This window comes from Ammospiza caudacuta, chromosome 2 (genome assembly GCF_027887145.1).
Source record: "Ammospiza caudacuta isolate bAmmCau1 chromosome 2, bAmmCau1.pri, whole genome shotgun sequence".
Taxonomy (NCBI): domain Eukaryota; kingdom Metazoa; phylum Chordata; class Aves; order Passeriformes; family Passerellidae; genus Ammospiza; species Ammospiza caudacuta.
In genome coordinates, this window is record NC_080594.1 from 70,343,399 (window position 1) to 70,362,432 (window position 19,034).

A 19,034-nucleotide genomic window follows, 5' to 3' on the forward strand; every position below is an offset into this window, starting at 1 on the left:
TTATTTTCACCCACAGGACAGAGGTGTAGATATACATGATTTTAAAATTTGTTCTGCATTCATAGTCATAAAAAAAAAAGTAGCTTTAAAAATTCTTTACAGATTATTAAAATGTGTATTTAAAAAGTAAACAAAACCTGCTTCTAGCATTTATTTGCCCATAGGGAAAAACATGTAAATGCAAGTACTTGTGCTTTCTTTGCAACTTTTACATCCAGCTATTTTCGTAGCTTCTTTTTCTTTTTCTCTGGTTCCTCCTTGCTGCTTGCCTCTGCAGAGAGACTTGCATGCGTATCATTTCCTAATATCTACAGTAAGAAAAAAAGAGAAAACAGAACATTTTTATTCAATTTTTGCTATCGCAGTAAAACTTGACTTTACTTGTACAGACCTTTTACAAACACTGTGTCAACATTAGAAACTTCTGAATAGACGATTATCTAAAAAGAGGGTCTACCATCTTAGAACAATCACAGGTAGAACACTCACCTGAAATAAAAGCTGAAAAAGGCAAAGAGAACCAACAGCCCCCTCCTGACAAAGCCAGCAGGTTGCTAGCACCCCAACCACCAGCTTGCATTAGCCTTACTGTGTGTCTGTTTTCAGTGTCCCTCACACTGGAGTCATGGCCTCAAAAGAAGCCCTTGACAGCTACAGTTGGTGAGCACAGGGCAGCTCAGCATGTGAATGCACAACAGAACACATGGGCTTCTCTGCCACAATTTTTACTGTCTAATCCCCACTTTTGAAATCAAAGGGATTCACCTCAACCCAGGCTGAAGGATGGAGAGATCAGAGCAGCCCTGCTGGCAAGGACGTGGGGGTGCTGGTGGATGAAACGCTGAACATGACCCAGCAATGTTCACTCACAGCCCAGAGAGCCAAACGTGTCCTGGGTGGCATCCAAAGCAGCGTGGGCAGCAGGGACAGGGAGGGGATTCTGCCCCCACCTGCAGTGCTGCATGCAGCCCTGGGGGCCCAGCACAGGAAGGACATGGACCTGTTGGAGCAAGTCCACAGGAGGGCTGCAAAAATGATCAGAGTGCTGAATGAAGCAGCTCTCCTGTGAGGAAAGGCTGATAGAGTTGGGGTTGTTCAGCCTGGAGAAGAGATTCCAGGGAGACCTTTGAGCAGCTTTCCAGGACCTGCAAGGGGAGCCTGCAAGAAGGCTGAAAAGGCACTTTTCACATGGGCATCATCCAGTGACAGGAAAGGGGGGAATGGCTTCCCCCTGCCCCTACTTGAAAGAGTGGGTTAGTTTTAGGAAGAAATGGTTTATTCTGAATGCTGAGGCACTAGAACAGGTTTCACAGAGAAGATGTGGAACACTTCCATCCCTGGAAGTGTTCAAGGCCAGGTTGGATGGGGTTTTGAGCAACTGTTGTCATGAAAGGTGTCCCTGCCTCTGGCAGGGGAATTGGAACTAGATGACTCTTAAAGGTCCTTGCAACCCAAACCATTCTATGGTTCAAGCTCACATAACAGCTTGAAGATCAGAATATATTCACATGTGTTTGGAACATGATATATTTACGTGATTTCTCAAGGAAAAAGGTAATCATGTTTGACTGTATAAATAGAAAGAAGCTCTTGCTTATTTTGGGTTCTCTTTTTCCTCTGTGATAAGGGACACTCAATTGACGCAACCATCTGTTTACCAAGAAAGTTACATGTTCCTTACTCTAAGAGCATGATTTTGTCATGTCATGCAAAATACTTATTAGGCCTAAAGTGTGAGAGCAAGTGAAACTCCCTGTGTCCCAAATGCACAAAGAAGCTAGAACTGAAATGTTTTGAGACTAGATACAGTTATTAGGACATTAGAGTTCTTAAAACATTATCAAGAGAGAACTTTTATATTGTTGGAGTTGTAAGACAGCATTGCCATTGACACCTGGCAATTATACAGAGCTGAGCCACCCATCACATTTACTTCAGTTACACTGTCTTTCACTGGAGTAAAAAGAACATCCTATTGAATTTTGGCAGATTTTCAGAGGGACATTTGATTACAGAACTGTAAAATGCAATACATTACTGCAGCAAATCATCATAATTCCCAACAGTGGAAATATCCTGATGGGCCCAGAATAGAAGGCTTAATTTAGAGGGCTTTATTCTTTTCAACAGCCAGTGAAGGCAGACTTGTGTTTTATTGAGAGTGGATATGAAGCAATCATTACAAGCCACTGCTAAATTATGTTTTTTCTTCTGGGTTAAATTTCAATTTTACCAAGATGATTTTTTAACATTACTGAAGGATAATATGGTAAGAATTTTGTATCTTACCTTGGGTTCTACCAAGACCATCCTCATTTTCTGATGTTGGATGTTGGAATCATCTAACATGATGTTCACTTTAACTTTATCAAACATATGTAATGTTGTGTCTTCCACGGTAAGTGATGGCACCTGAAAGTTCAAATTTTGTATAAATACTCACCATTTGCAACAGCTTATGTTTCTATACAAATAAATACCTTTGTATGAAAATAGCACTGTTACATGTAAATAAAATAAACCAAAAATTACTACAGTGATTATTCAGTCTTGTAATATGTGATACATGCATTTTCTGCAGTAACTAATCAGATAATGAGATGTCAGTACAATCTATTACAGAAACAAATTCGTATCAGAACCTACGTATTTAGACTTACAAAGACTAAGTGGCATTCATTACTACAAGAGATTAATGAACTTGCATTTAGAAAAGCTCCTCTTACCCTTCTAGATCCAACTAGAATAGTTTAGTCATTCTGCTTGCTTACCTAATCAAAAAATAAGGTGTTTAAGAACAAACCTTAAGAATAATAGTAAGAACATACCTCACTGTTGTACTCCAGTTTTGGTGTTGGTTTATCTTTTTCTTCAAAGAAGACTGTTCCTTCTAACCCATACTTGGGAATCAGAACCACAACTGCATTTTTTCTTACAAATAATATATATGCATCTTCATTTACTACTCCCTTGGTTTTGAAGAACAGCTGTAACAAAAGCAGAACACACAATAAGGAAAAAAAGCACTAGAACATTCCTTCTTAATTACAGAAAAATAAAACATTCAAATACACATCTATACTTAGTGATACTTACACAGCATATCCTGAAAGCAGATTTTAAAAAGTCTCATAAACCTCATAACTCATAATTACTGTAGAATTAACCAGTCATATTTATAAAAGCACAAAACTAAAAGAATCTTCAAGATTCCATTCTGAGTTTTTTCAGAATGACCACAATAATGTTTTAAGCTTTTTGTCAGAAGCATCCCTCAGCCTTTATCATTTCTGTACTCTTGCTTAGTTTTGCTCTTGCAGTGTCCATAGTTCAACACATCATCTCAGAACTACTTACCTGTGTATGGAATGCCACAGAGGCTCTTTGTGCATATTGTGCCATTTTATGTCGGTAATTGAGATTTTTACACATCTCTGCCAGTTTGTGTTTATCTGTGAGCTCTGGGTAAGTACTGTCTGCTCCTATGGCCACTGCCAGAAGCCGGTGCACTATGATATCAGCATACCTGCAAAGATGAGGTTAAAATCATCAGTGACATATTAAGACACAGTTTTTCAAAATTAATAAAAAAAGTTTCTGAACATACGTTTGTTGTTGTGAATATTACAGATTTAAGTTTTTCTAATAATGATCATCTGCTGGCAACTCCCTTTATTCATTCAGCATCCATCTCCCTGCTGATGCACTGCAGCCAGAATTCTGTTATAATGTTTGCTAAGATAAATTTTCATTGTGCCAGAAAAAGAAATGAAGTTGTATTTTTAGACTAAAGAATGATCTTTCACCATGGCTTTTTAAGCCAATCCTTCTTCCCTTTCCCATGAAATGAGACAAATTTAATGTAGAGTCGTTTTTCAGTGCCATAGATCTGCAAAGCATAATCACATCTGAACTTCTTGTTATGTAACTTATTAGAATTTCAGCGGGAACATTTTAATACATCTGGTACTTCAGTGAGGAACTTTTTAATATATCTGGTAAGAACTAAAATTTACTATTTGGACTTCTAGAAGTTCTACAAATTATCCATAAAAATGCATAGGAATTTTAATCCATGTCCAAGAGATTTCACTTTAAATGTTTCTAAGGAGCACAATAACAGTTATTTTCTTCAAAACTCAGTGACTTCTTGGTCAGATGAAAAACTAACATACTTTTCCAAGAAGTATTATTCCACTGCATGCAACAGCTGCCAATAGCAAGTTCCCAGTTACCAGTGTTTTCATATGGAAAATTCAGTCTCCTAAAAATTTAAACACAGTTTCTACCTCAAAAATGACTGAGCAAACTCCACCTCAGTCTCTGGCTGAGATTACTGCTGACTGACGCCAGATGTGCATTAGAGATATATTCCTATTGTATATTTTTATAATGTTACTAAACCCTAGGAGTTGTGGGCAGTAAACCTGGGAGTGTACGGAAGATGGACTGCCACGTAAGCCACTGCTGTTTCAACTAAAATCTAATGCTGAATAAAATTTTTTTTTTAAATGCACACCACCACCATTTCTTCACAAATAAAACATTTCTTTTCTCTGAAGCTTTTGTAAAATACAAGTACCTTCTAATAGGTGAGGTAAAGTGAGTATAAATAGGTGAGGCTAAACCATAGTGATGAAAATCATTATCCATTCCAGAGCAGAAATAAACAGCTTGCATCATGCAGCGAGTGGTCAAAATTCGCAGCAGTGTGTTTAGGTAGGGGAATGTAGGAGATTCAGCTTTGTCTAATGATTCAGCTAAAGCTTTTGCTGAATCTGTCTTAATTTCCAAATTCTGAAAGAGAAAAAAAGAAAAAAAACAGGTCAAGCATTACTAGCAAATATTATGAATATAAGCAGAAATGTAACAGCCACATCTAGGATAATCTTAGCAACTGGCACAGGTATAGCACCTCATAACAGGATGGAATGCTACTACTACAAAAGCAAACAAACAAAATCCATCCAAGCACAGGTCCTACCCTTATTATTACTAGTGTATTATGCAAAAAATGAAATGCTGAGTCAGTAGCCTAGAATTCAGAAATTCTAAACTAAGAAATACTTTATGCCAATATTAACAATATACCTTTGGTTTGATTTTTCTATCCCTTTATTAAATCAGAAAGAATGTAAAAAAAACCCCACGAGTTTATGCCACATAAAGTTCTCACCCAAGCACAAGGTAAGTAATTGACTTTGTGGTATTTCCTGTGCAAAATTATTATAATGTATGCTTGGAAAAGTGAAATGTAAAACCAGTACTGTGTACGACATTTTTTTCCTGTTTGCAAGTGCTCTCTGATAAAAATTCAGGTAGTGTGAACATAATGCATTTTTAACTTCCAGAAACACAAGGTAAATTTCATCACATGATCAGTTGAATGCTCTTTCTGTCACATACAGCACTGACAATAAAGTATGATCCAGAGATCAAAGGATGCCTGTATTATGGCAAGATAATTGCATTTTCATTAAAAAAGTATAAATAAAGCATATTAATACCTAATTGTGATGGCTGCGTCAAAAGCAGTAAAAAAGCCACTTTGGTTTATTTGAAAGAATGTTTACCTGTGCAGAGAAATTTAGCTTTCCAAATGAAACAGTACTTAAAAAGTAATTTTCAGAATTAAATAATTTCAAATTAAATCATTATCATTATTCCAGTTTTGCAGCAGTGGAAAATTAAATGTGCTAGGTTTAGGCTTGTCTATTGCCACACTGAGAGAATCTGGAAGTTTCTCTTTAGACCTTAAGAAAAAAAAAGAGGGTGGGAAAGAACTGAAGGGAAAGAAAATCTGAACGTATATCACAGTAACTACAAAATTACAAGTTAACTCAAATAAAAGATCCCGAAACCGAAAAACTAAGTTTCTCTGTTCAGACTCCTTAATTAAATTAGACTTGTTTCAGGCTAAATAAACCTCTAGCTGATCTATGGAGAAGATGGAAACTCTAAACACATTTTCTTACTTCCTGACTTTAAGAGAAATGTTATTTGCTGTGACTGATCAATTTTTAAGTACATCAATAATGTATGTGATCAAAAGCCAAAAACCATCTCAAAAATCACATGTGACTTGGCAAGGAGAAATATTCACTGCTCACAAGTGCTACAATGTAAGACTTAAGAGAGTGGTATGTTTTCTTTACCTAAGAAAGGTTTTAAAAAGCACAAGATTCTTCCTTTCACCTAGAGGTACAATTATCCTGCTACAAATACCAGGGATTTCAAAGTGTAGCTGGTGCACTTTTAAAATACTGCTTTCCAGTCCTTATTCCTAGGTAAGTGGCTAACCAGAGATCAAATACATCTTTTCATAATTAATTCACTTAATTAGCATGGTAAAAACTTGCCTTGGACTTTGCAGCCTTTACAAGGATGTCGTAATTTGATGGGGGAGGAGCAGGATGTTTCCGGAGCAAGGCAAACTCTGGGAACTCATCATAAATTTTTTGTGCTACAGAAATATTGGCAAGCAACATGAACTCTTCAACCATAGAATTTGTCTCTCTATCAAGATAAATACATTATATTGTTAGAAAAGCATTAGACATTTACTTTGAGTGCCTAATGAAGAAACATTCCACCATCCTAATGATGTTATATAATATTAACTAGTGGTTTTGAACATTTATACAACTAGGCAAGCAATTTTAAGATTAAAAACAATGCTTATAAGTTCCAAATACTAAGTCAGAAGAAAAAAAAATCCTGAAATATTCTAACATTAAAATCGAGAAAAATGCTCATTAAAATGCCTGGAAAAAACAACAGATAAACCTCTTGACTTCTTCCTACCAATTTCACATATGAATCATACAGTTCAAGAGTGCTAAATAAATACTGCAGTAAAATAGAGAAATTCTCTTACTGAGGATCAGCTTGACTAAAGAGGTTGTGGATGCTCTATCATTGGAAGTATTCAAGCACAGGTTGGGTGGGGCTATAAGCAACCTCATCTAGTGGGAAGTATCTGGGCCCATGGCAGGGGGATTAGAACTAGGTAGGCTTCCAAGGTCCCTTCCACTTCAAACCATCCTCTAATTCTATGACTGTCCTTCACTATTACAGGAACTTTGTATCTGTAATACCATTAACTAAATATTGCTACTTAAACACGTCTTTAATTCCATCCCTACCCTGAATTAACTAACAAATAAAATGCATACTTAAGCTCCTTAGTCTGCAGATCAATAGGATCATGAGTTTCACTGTCCATGTGGAAACGAACTTCTGGTGACGCAAGTGTCAAGGCTCTGCAACATAGTAAGTGGTATTAAAAATTACAGTAAGACAAGACACAGCAGCTGAGCTGCAAACCTGTAACATCATCTGGGGTTACTATGACGCTATAATTTAAAATTGGGAGAAATGAAAAATAAAATTAATATTTTAAATAAAATTTACAAGAAATGTCATCGAATACACACCATAGAATCTTCTAACATTTCAAATGCTACCCTCTAGCTGTGCTTTTATGACACTGTGAGATCCATATTGATTGATCTTGTGAAGAAAAAGTTAATATCCCAAATTTATATATTTTGGGAAATATAGATAAGCATTCTTATGCAAATCGAAATGGAAAAATACTTCTTTCTCACAAGTTTTCACCAGAAAAATGGACACAGAACCATAACAAATTTTGACAGCAAGAACAGTCAGACAAAAAGGTGGGGGAAAAGGTAACAGGTACACTGCCTAGCTTACCCTTTATCAATTCTTTTCTTCTTCAGGACTTTTGCTAATTTGTTGAGTCCACGTAAACTGGTAGTAATATCATCATTCATGGCTGCTGAATCGATTCTCATCTGTGCTTCAGCATATGTAAGAGAAGCCTTGAAGAGGTTTAAGAAACAAGACGTCATGACACATAATTGAACACACTAAAAAAAACCCCACAGTTCTTTCTGTCTTGCAGAACATGCAGCTTGCTGTCATAACTTGGTTCACAATAATACAAAGCTTTACAGTCAATACCCAAATGCTGGTTATTCACAAAGAATTATGGACAAATGAAGACAGATCTATGCAAGATATTAAGATACACCAAGCATTTGCCAGGGGTTTGTTTTTGGTTTTTCTGCTGATCATATGTGTTTTATACATTGGAAGTCTAATTTTTAGAAATGTATAGAACATCTTGAACATCCACAGAATCCACTGAATTTAACTGATTAGTTGGTACTTATCAGCCATGTCCTATATGCATCATACACATAGTAACTGCACACATAAACACCTCAGCCTTAGAGGCTGAGAAGAACACTGAAGAATCAAACATTTTCTTTATTTTTAGTATTTCAATACCATTTTCTAATTCTAAAACGGTATTATGAAGTCTGCTGATAATTGTTTTTATAATACAGTGTACAGCTTTTTATTTCAGAATTATACTAGTATTTACGTGACTTACCTTGGAATTTATAACACTCTTTGTAAATCTGGTTTTCAGAATTTCAGCCTTATGATTCATTTCCCATATGCATGAAAATGCAAGCCTATGAGAGAGAGACAGGGAGGGGAAAATCTGTTAAAATCCCTACATCAAGAGTAGTTTCTTGCCAGGATCAAAGTATGGATCATATACATATACCTGTCCACATTAGATCTCAGAGAGCACAAGTTGGAACTAAGTAGCTCTGGAACCATATCAATTCTCTGCAAAGTAAAGAATAAAATAAGTTAGTATTTTAACTTCCTGATTTTTGATGTAAAAAAAGCGTAGAGATATTTTTTCTTTGGCCAAAAAAGCTCAGAATACTGAAAGAAAAGTAAGCTACTTTAAGAAAATTCATTCCAAGATTTATTTTAGTTATCATCTTTTTAGTACCAGTGATTTCTGAAAAGAAATCATGGTCTGGAAGAAATAACCAGGACTAAATCTACAAAATCAGTCTTAGTGAATGCAAATCATAGGAACCTTCAGAGATTTAGCAAAAAAAAAAAAAAAAAAAAAAAAACAGTGGAAAAGGCAAAACCAGGCCACTTCTTCATTTCAGACTGGACTTATAACAGTATTCCAATTTCAGAACCACATGCTAATATGCTTCAAACCGGAGTTGAATGGGATATTGTCCAGATAGTGGTTTTTAAAAGATAAAACAGAAAATAAATTTGTCTTAGACAAATTGTCTACTGTTTTTTTTTCTCCTTAGTTTGGGGAGAATGTCTCCATTCCCAAGAATTAAAAGAGGAAAGCCATGAAAATCCAACCACTTAATCAAGCAAGAAGCTGTAGAAAAGAATTACTTTTTCACAGAGATACACTGTTGTTCCTCTTTTTACTGACTCCTCATCCAAAGCATTTCCTGGGCGAATAAAATGACTGACATCTGCAATATGTACACCGACCTAGAAAACAAGCATCACATTATGCACCTCATGAAAGAGAAACAGTTTTCAGAGTGAAACTTTCCCACATTTTTACAAGCCAATACATCCATTCCCAGTTCCTTTCAGCAGCTCTCATATTTTGTAATAAGACAGTTTAAACCTATCATACTGATATTAAAAAAGTGAACTGTTGCAGCAATTTTTCAACAAAAAGGCATTTGCACATTTAGGGGAAAGTTATATTCATGGCCAATGCAGCTTTACTTTGAGGGCCCAAATAACCTCTTGCATGTTCTTCAAGACTCACTGCAAATTTGTGTTTGCTTTTCTGTTTGCTGGACTTTCTAGTCTGGCACAGCCTACTATTACAATTCCAAATTAATTTCTAAAGAAGATAATCTGAGTGAACCACATATAAGGGAGTAGAGAGGTGGTGTTAAGCCTGTAGCTTTCAACTGCCTTTTTAAAATAAAATAGTAACTCCACAGGCGTTACAGCAGTAACTGAGCTTTTTCTTTTTTCATAGTTCCTTATCCAAGCTGTAAATATCCTTGTTTATAATACTTAGCTAAAGCAGTAAATAAATTTTATGCTAAATTCTCATGCCAAATGAGGATAAAGCAGGGTGAATTTAGAAGACACTAAATTCCCACTTTTGACACTGATCTGATGCAAATCAACTCCCTTTTTTTATTACCACCCTGCAGCTGTGCAAACATCATTAATTTATTTATAACAGATCTGGAGCTTTGCACATGTCATTTACCACGACTGCACTGTTTGTAAAATAAAGGAAGAAGTAAGTAAATAAATTATTAGATTGATACAATACCTCTAGATTTCCATTTCCTATTTCTCTACAATGTAATGCATCGTCAATATCTGTACAACCAGGAGGATCAACACTACAAACAGTCAGATGCCTTAAGTCCTCCCTGTGTTTCATATCCTGAAATTTAAAATAAACAAAAAGTTGTTTTCAAGAACATCTTCCAAGTAAAAATGATCATTTGAGAAAGGCACATTATGTCAGACTTTCCCCAGCAACCAAGTATTTTCAGAATGTTTACTTTTTTTCAGCAGTTTGTTTGTTTTATGACAAGATCAAAACAGATATGCAGAAACTATAATGATAGAAAAAACAACACAGAAGATTAAGTACTAATATTTCTTTTTGTTTTATAGAAATGAGGAAGAGAATCAGAACACAACCATAGTTTCATCGCAATCTCAGAATTAGCAGGATGAGGAATTGAGATTTTTTGAAGTGAAATTTTGACTGATATCCAGCTGAATGACTTGTCTTGGATATAACTGCTCCTAAGTCTAGCTTTCTAAGGCTCAGATGTCTAGATAATTGAAAGCAACTGCACATCTTTGCAAAATAGCTATCTGTCTCCTTTGCAAAAAAAAACTTCTTTTATCTTTATATTCTTTAACAAAACCTGTAGTATCATCTTTATCTTAAAATATTTATCCCCAACAAATGCAGTTTTAGCCAAAATGCAAAAACTTGAAGAGGTCTTTCTTCCATAGGAAATCCAGCTGAAAGCTCCCACTAAGAACAGTCCTGGACAACATTTCTCATCTATTTCTGGGATATTCAGGAACCGCCACAGTTTGCATTGAAGGGGAAGGCACATTAATTACTACAATAATTTACAAATTATTACCTCTTCTGTAATGCTCCATGGCATTTTTGGTAGGAAACTAAGGACAGCCTGGGAAAAAGCCTGGTGAGGGACATCATGTTCAAGCAGGAGAACTTCTGTCTCTGTCTCTTTATCTCCAGCGCTTCCCAAATTCTTTACAAAATGACCCTGAGAAATAATACAGGTACATACACACACACACACACACATATCAAGCAATACCATTTGTCCAAAAGTATTTAAGAACATTAATGCTTATTCTTGTATTAAACTACACAGTAGAAGCAATTTAACTTTCTCATCTTTAAGAGAAATCCAATTTTAAGCACTTATTTAATGTAGTAAATCTGAACAGAGTCCATCCAGACTTTTTTCTTAGAATGGGTCTAAATTCTCCACAATTAAGACTCCAAAACTTATAAACGTGAAATCATTTTTGCAGGAAGGAAAACCACTGCTGCAAAAGCAGCAGAACTAATACACTCTCATTTATCTATGGGTTTGCCTTGTGCCACACATCTCACACCCTAATACCACATCAACTCTGCCTTCTCCCTCACTTCTCTGCAGTAGTGCTGTCTTTGTCTTAATGCTTCTTCCATATACCCCATGTTCCCTTCATTTCTCTAAACTAGTGGGAGACACCTGTGCACTGCTTCAATACAAGCTCTGCATTCCCACAGGAGCACTGGCAGACTCTTCAAAACCTGGCTACTGTTCAATACAAATGGAAGGCAATGTCCTCAGTTTCTCATACAGGCTCCATTCTTTATGCTGAACTTTTAACTAACTACTTTTACCCTACTGGCAATTTGATTGCATTGGGTGCATTTGTCAAATATCTGCTAGTGCAGTGATTGGTATGTGTGAATGAGCAAAATTAGAGCAAAATATTTGCACTTCTAGGAACCCAGACTAAAGTCCCTGGTTAATCTATATAAAGGACGTTAAGTAGCACATATATGTTCACTGCAGAACTGGATGAGTAAACTTTTTAAGTATGACAACCCCATAGCTGGTTTTAAGTGCAAATTAAATCATTTAGGGACTTCCTTAATTTGCACCATCAAATGGCACTCAAAGAATTTAAATCTCATCTCAACACTGTCTGCAGTTACTCAGAGTTGCAGATAAATATTTTATGTAAGAAATAAAAAAAAAACAAGTAGTTAAAAGTTCAGAAGAAAATGCCTAAACTTACATTAGGATACCTGGAATTCCTGGGCCAACCATCAATAGCAACAATTATCCTTTGCCCTTCCAATGTATCTGCTTGTCTGGTTTCTATTCGAATGCGAGGAATTCTGCGATCAGCTGGTGTAAACAAATGGCGCCTTGCCTATGAACAACCAGAAAAAGGAACAATTGATTTCCAAATACAGAAGAAACACCAACCCTGCACTTGGAGTAAGTGGATCATTTCCTCACCTCTTTGATCTGTGACTTGGAAAGCATCCCACAATACGGCCGCCAGTTGCGTTTTATAATGCCCACGACTCTCCCCGTAGGCCTCAGCATGTCCTTGCTAACCGAAGTCTTCAGCTGGTGGAACACGGGTTAAAGATACAAAACTGTCTGAACTTATGTTCCACTACAGTAGGTAACTTAAAACTTAGTAGCAACATTTTGTAAGCCATTATAAGGACATAAATTCTATTATGACTTTGTAAATAGAACTTCCTGTGCTTCCCTGTGCTTTGCATGACTTTTAACATTTTCAGTATTTTCAATGACATGACTGAAATCACATCACTGTGAATCAATGTGACTTAGCAGAGACAGTGGGAGAAGACAGTGTTCTGCAGCCTTTTTCTGCTGTTCTTCATTTTTCTGACAGGATGTCCATTAAGAAAATCTAAAAAACTAATATTTTCCATGTTATGTTACAATATATTATTTTAATTTCTTGGAGTCCTTTTACACTGCCTAAAAATTCTCTACATAATTATTAAAAAATATTCCTATGAAATTCAGTGGAAAGGTAATAAGTGGATTTTAAAAGAAATTATCTTCTTGTACAGGGCACACATGCATGAGCAGGCATGCACATTATGTGGAATGACTGCAAGACTCAAAATTATTTTACAACAGGTTCCAAATGTATGTATTGCCTATAAAAGGTGACTGTCAGCATGACACAACACCTACTTCTAACAAATCCTAATCTGCATATCAGTAAGTAATGATTTACATTATTACATGACTACCACTCAGTAACTTTTGGATTCATTACACTTAATAAATAATGTGGGAATTTCTAGCAGAGACTAATTGAAAATGACCCATTTTATTCACCATCATGTATTTAACATAACTGTTTAATGATTTCTGTGTTCACATTTTATAAAGAGGATATATAAAGCTAAAGGCTAACACTGTCAGGGTACCACAGATTTCAACTCTTCCATAACACCACGGTTAAGAAAAATTATTTCTTTCATACAATGTTTTCTTTCTCCTCTTCATTTTCAATGTTCTCTTCATTCTGGCCATCATCCTGCAGAACCACTGAGGATGGTGCCACCCATTCATCTTTTGCCAACAGCTCCACGGCTACAACATCTTCATGAATTGCTCGGTTTAAATGTTTCAGGCCCTGTACAATTATCTGGAATTTTTAGGAAAACAAAATGAAAATGCAAAAATTCATGATGATGAAAACAGAAGATCCAAATCTAGAGCAGAGTAACAGAAGAGTAAACATGTATGACAGGCTTTACATTCCAAAGAACATTTTAAAGTATGGTTGTGATGCAATTTTTTCTTCTGCCAAGATTTCTTACAGTACAGATGATCTTATTTCAATATTCCAATTGCTTCTATAAGAAATTTGTTTTCCCCATGGTTTTGTTGTTTTTTTTTTAAATCTTTTTATTAATTCAGACAATCATATTTTTGCAGGATAGGGGATTTCACATACTACTGAGGAAGAGGAATACAAGAGATACAAATACCTCCAGCTGCCACAAATAGGGAGGGAGGAGACAAGTGCCACTGCTTGCAAACAGTGTCTGTACCACTGCACCAACTGAGAATCCAGCGGGCAGACAGATGGATTAACTGCTGGGTGGGAAACAGCCCATCTTCCCTCACCAGGCAGGAAAATACCAATTACTTTATCAAACTGTAATTTTAAATACATTATTCTTTTTTCCAAAAAGAGCACAGTCAGCATGTCAGCAGTCTATATCCATACAAATAAAAATATAAACATCGGCACAAACATCAGAAAAAAAAACAGAAAGGTAAAAAATTACTAATACCCTCCATTTTAACATATGCCACCATGAAATAATTAAATTTTAAGTCATTACTAAGGCTAGTTAAAGTTTACTGCATGGAGGTAAAATTAAAACTCACCTCTTTGTTTTCTTCAGCATCTCCATGAACCCAAACAGTAGCTTCAAGATAATTCTCCCTGTTTGCCCTGTAAGTTCCTTGGAGGTAAATACCAGATTTTATTCCTTGCTGCAATTTGCTAAGAGGAATATGTTCTGGGAATATTATTTTTCCACCTTCTATTTCTTTCTTTACGAAAAAAGAAAAAGAGGAGAGGATATTTTCAGTATTTTATATTCATGGTAATTTCAATACTGAGCTCTGGAACACAACACACTCAAGCTAACAAACTCCCTAATTGTAACTGTGAGTAGGTATGAATATGCACAACAATAAAAAGCTATTATTAAGCAGTACTTTTTCTAATGAAGCATCAAAAGCATAAAATGTGGCAATTCTAGGAACTTTTCTTGTTTTCCTGCAGTTACTTAAAAACATGCTGCTCAATTCTGATGAGTCTTGATTCTGATAAACACAAAGCACAAGGAAGAGGATGTAGCTTGTATTTGAGCTGCAGCCTGCTTTTATGTCAACTTAACTAATAACCAAATTAAAAATGCTTTTGATCAGTAACTTACTTAACATAGATTTTCCAGCAGACGCAAAACAAATATCTAAACGGTTTGCAATATATTTTGTTTTCATTTTGTTGTTTCTGTTATTATTCTCACCTTCTCAACAGTTATCTAAAGCAACTGGCTTCTTACAGATAACAAGATACATACTAACAGGCATATAAGCAGAACTGAAAATGGCTACAATATTTCCTTTTTACTTTTCAGTTATCAAAAAGTTAAATTGCCAAAATGATAATAAAGTTCAAACTCATTGTATTCTAAACTGATGCCAGTACCCTGACATACAGTAAGTAATGTTATACTACAAGCCATTTGTGATCAATTTATTTTAGAAAAAGAAAATAAAAACATACCCCTTCATCAGATACACAAGCAAGACGATCTACAAGCTCAGGATTAGCTGTCAAGCTTTTTATATACTCCTCACCTACAAAAGCACACATGTAAATATTTATGCAAGAGATGCATGGGATTTAGATATCAAGAGACTGTTCAGTTTATTTGAGCAATAAATTAAACATACATACTAGTTCACTTACATGTATAAGCAGTTATTCCTTCCTCCAGAGCTTTCTCTTTATTAATTCTGTCATTTGTTAAAAAGATAACTTGAATCTTTTCCTCATCCTCTATTTTCTTCAAGTGTTCGTTGTACCATTTCACTGCTACCCGAATGGCTCTGTCATTGCGGTCATTAGCAGTTTCTCCCCGATTCTGCTCTATGTACGTCTCTCTAAATAAATTTTAAAAACAAAGGGGGATGTTTGACAAACCAAAACAAATCCCAGCATCCATCTATACTTGAAATTTTCAGACAAACAAGATCAAGGCTGTTACACCAAAAGCATCATTATTGTAGCCATTGTTATGTGTAACACTCATGAGGCCACTGAAGGGCCAGGAGACGTGGGTAAAGAAAACAGGAATGAAGTGTTAATTTCTAACACAACCTTCTCACAGACAATTGAAGAGGTTTGCATGCAAGCTGTAAGCTATGGATTCAAGATTCCTTGAACTATGATACTGCAGTATTGGAAACTAATTGTGAACACAAATAAAGGCAAATTAATTGCATCTCCATTTCTTAGAGCTTTCTGTAACTAACTTAATGGAGTTTTGAATTCTGCTACAGACTAAGCTAACAATATTGGTAAAACATTGGAATATGTCTAAAAGGGACACTAAAATGGAAAATCAGTACCTTATTACTTAAGATAACAGTGCTTATTATTGAATATTCTAACCCCCTTTACATAATATATATGGATTTATACCAACTATAGACAGAAAACCTACTGGAATACCAACTATTTCCCAAAAGAATTCCTTAGAAATATATAGTTCTGTGACACCAGTGTGATTTTTCTTCCAGTCCACATGCTCCAGTTTTGTTTCGCATTTTCTTTTACTGGATACCAGCACAACTTTGTTACACTCCATTGCAGTCCTTACCTGTGATGCTCATTGGTGAAAGAATAGAAATGTTTTTCTTTGTTTTGAATCACGTCCCTAATCCGCTTGTACACTGGCGCACTCCGATTCCTGACTTCTTGCAGGACTGTCTGCAGCACAATGACATTCTTAATAACAGGATCTTCAAGGATATCAATCTGAGGAACAAAATGGAAATTAATCAAAATTGTTGTGTAATTCTATCCAATAACAGGACTCAAAATATTTCCTTGGCTAGTACATGAAAAGTACATTACACGAGTAATGAGTGACTCCTGCCTTTTTCCCTCACCACTGGGAAACAGGACAGTGTAGGAAGCTGCTTTCTCCTCCTTGTGGGGAAAAAAAAAAAGTCAAATAGGATTTTCCAGCCTCTTTGTGGCCTGAAGTGAAGATAAGGATTCTGATTTCCAACAAATTTGCCCCCAGTGTGTGCAGGATTCCAGACAAGTGTACACTCCAAATTTTGCTTACCTAAAATAGGATCCTATAAAATTTACCCTTAGTAAACAAAATGCAACTATGCACAATCTGAGGGAAATCTGATGTAATTTACAGGCTGCCTGCCTCTGTGAGGAATGCAAGCCATAAAATGGTACCCAACCACTCTGACACAGCTGAGGTGCCTATGCATGTGTAGGTTTGAGTTCTCCAGAAACAATCCCACTGTTAAACTGAAATTTTAACTTCCATGGAGTGAATCAATGGGCATTCTGCAAGCTGCTCTCTGCTTTTGAAAGACTTTTTTCTTTTTGAAGAATTTTGTTAAAATTTGCAGTACTTTTCTTTGCCAACTCCTGACATCAAGACAGAGAAATAAATATACACTAAAAATCCACATAATCTGTTGGGGGAAAAAGATGGGAGCTAACTTCCTAACCTCAAAGCAAAAAACTGTGCAAACCCACCTGCAAAATGAGATAGCCCTAAGGCTCTAGAGGGCACAGCTAAAAGGATAAAAAGCAATACCAGACCAAGCTCCTGTGAATCTGATGTTTACACAACTTGAAAGATTTAGAGCCATATTCACAGGGGAAGAAATCCAGCATTACTATATGCATAAGCTGAAGCACCAGGCCAAGTCTTACTGTGGCAAAAGTGTTTCAGTTTCTAGGCAAAACCTTTCCCTACCCTTACCAAGGCTTCCTAATCCTCACCTCTACAGTTCACCTCAACACACCTTGGTACATTCTCAGAGCATTCTATGGGACTCACATACATATTTCACCAACAAGACACCAAGAAGTCCACTCGTGAGAGGCTGAAAACATCCCTTGACCTGCTGTTTTGTGACGAAAATCCTTAAAACTATTGGGATCTCTGCTAAAACACACAAGTGTTGTTCCCCTCTCCAGAGTACTCCATGTTAGAATTTATGAATTAGTTACATCTCCAACGTGTACAGGGCTGCTCTATCTTCTACACAGGTATTCAAAAACAATGAAAGGAAAAAGTTAAAACATCAAGTTTGGGAATTTCTCCCAGCCTCAAAGTGTATTGTCTGCCCTGCTCAGACCCAGCTCTCTGCGCAGCTATGGATGGGCTGCAGAGTGAAGTTGCTCCCGTGCTCCTAGAGTCCTACATGGGATGATTTCGCACGCTTTATTCATTACATGAAATCAACATCACAGTAAAAAGAACCTAAACCTACACCCTGAAAAGCAGAAGAGGCACTCAAAAAAAATCAGCGACCACAGAAGATCCAAAAATTCAGTGAGGACATGAAGGCGCCAATCGCTATTTGAGAGTCCACCAACTTTCTCTGCTTGAATTTTTATACCCATACCAGACCACAACGAACTAACCAAATAAATAAATAAATAAATAGTGTTCTTTATCCCTACGATTCAGGCAGAAAAAAACCTCACAAAATCAAATCAAACAAAAGAACAACAAAAAAGAAAACCACAAAACAAAGGAAAAAATCACACACATACTCCTCCCCGATGAAACTCGAACACAGCCTAAGATAGACCAGGTTCGCTGATACTGCAGCCTTCTCCTCAGGAGCTGGCAGGGAAAGACAAGACTGCCCAGGGAGGGATCAAGCAGCCACAGGAAACACGGGAGGAGCCAGGCCTGCACCCACACGGGCGCTTACACCCACAGAGATTTAACAAGGCCGGTGCAGGAAGGCTGGAGCCTCCACATGGAGCCCGGTCGGGCCCAGAGGAAGGCAGCGGCGGGCCCTCCCCCACGCTGAGGCGGCCACACCATCCCTCCCTCCGTCCCGGAGGCGCTCACCTGGTGCAGGAGCAGGTTGGTGTCGGGCAGGAGGAAGTGCGGCCCGGGGCAGAGGCTGCTGGCGGGGCCGCTGGGCCGCGCCTCCAGCCCGGGCGCGCTCCCGGTGCCGGTGCCGGGCGGGGCGGGGGGGCAGAGGCGGCACGCGGCGGCGCCGCACGCGATGTCGTCGCGCAGGTAATGCTCGCGCACCACCTTCACCACCGCGCCCGCCCGCGTGCGCTTCACGAACGTCCGCGAGGTCAGCATGGCGCGCGCGCGGGGACCGCGGGAACGGCGCGGGAAGCGGGAAGCGGCGCGGGAAGCGGCGCCCCGGTCGCCGCGGTGATGGCGTGGCAGGCGGCCACGCCCCCGCCGCGCTGAAGGGAGGCGGAAGCGCGCGCGCGCGTGTAGTGCCGCCGCTGCCCAGGGTGCGCGGGACAGAGCCCAG

The 19,034-nt window shown here is 37.5% G+C and overlaps 2 protein-coding genes across 2 annotated transcripts in view; one reads left to right on the forward strand and one right to left on the reverse strand.

Moving 5' to 3' along the window:
* Window positions 1–14: 14 nt before the first annotated feature.
* DIS3 (DIS3 homolog, exosome endoribonuclease and 3'-5' exoribonuclease) lies at window positions 15–18,859 on the reverse strand. The gene is made up of 21 exons (XM_058823419.1): window positions 18,608–18,859; window positions 16,364–16,521; window positions 15,451–15,644; window positions 15,265–15,338; window positions 14,355–14,522; window positions 13,438–13,602; window positions 12,423–12,536; window positions 12,196–12,333; window positions 11,016–11,162; window positions 10,175–10,291; window positions 9,259–9,360; window positions 8,603–8,667; window positions 8,423–8,507; window positions 7,717–7,844; window positions 7,176–7,262; window positions 6,360–6,516; window positions 4,583–4,797; window positions 3,358–3,526; window positions 2,829–2,987; window positions 2,290–2,412; window positions 15–308 (listed from the first exon to the last, which is right to left on the reverse strand). The coding sequence occupies exons 1-21, from the start codon at window positions 18,851–18,853 to the stop codon at window positions 219–221; spliced, it is 2,901 nt and encodes a 966-aa protein (XP_058679402.1). The 5' UTR covers window positions 18,854–18,859; the 3' UTR covers window positions 15–218.
* Window positions 18,495–19,034, forward strand: part of PIBF1 (progesterone immunomodulatory binding factor 1) — a 106,193-nt gene continuing 105,653 nt past the window's right edge. The window contains exon 1 of the mRNA XM_058823442.1: window positions 18,495–18,622. The gene's annotated coding sequence lies outside the window, so the exon portion shown is untranslated. The remainder of the gene's footprint in view (window positions 18,623–19,034) is intronic.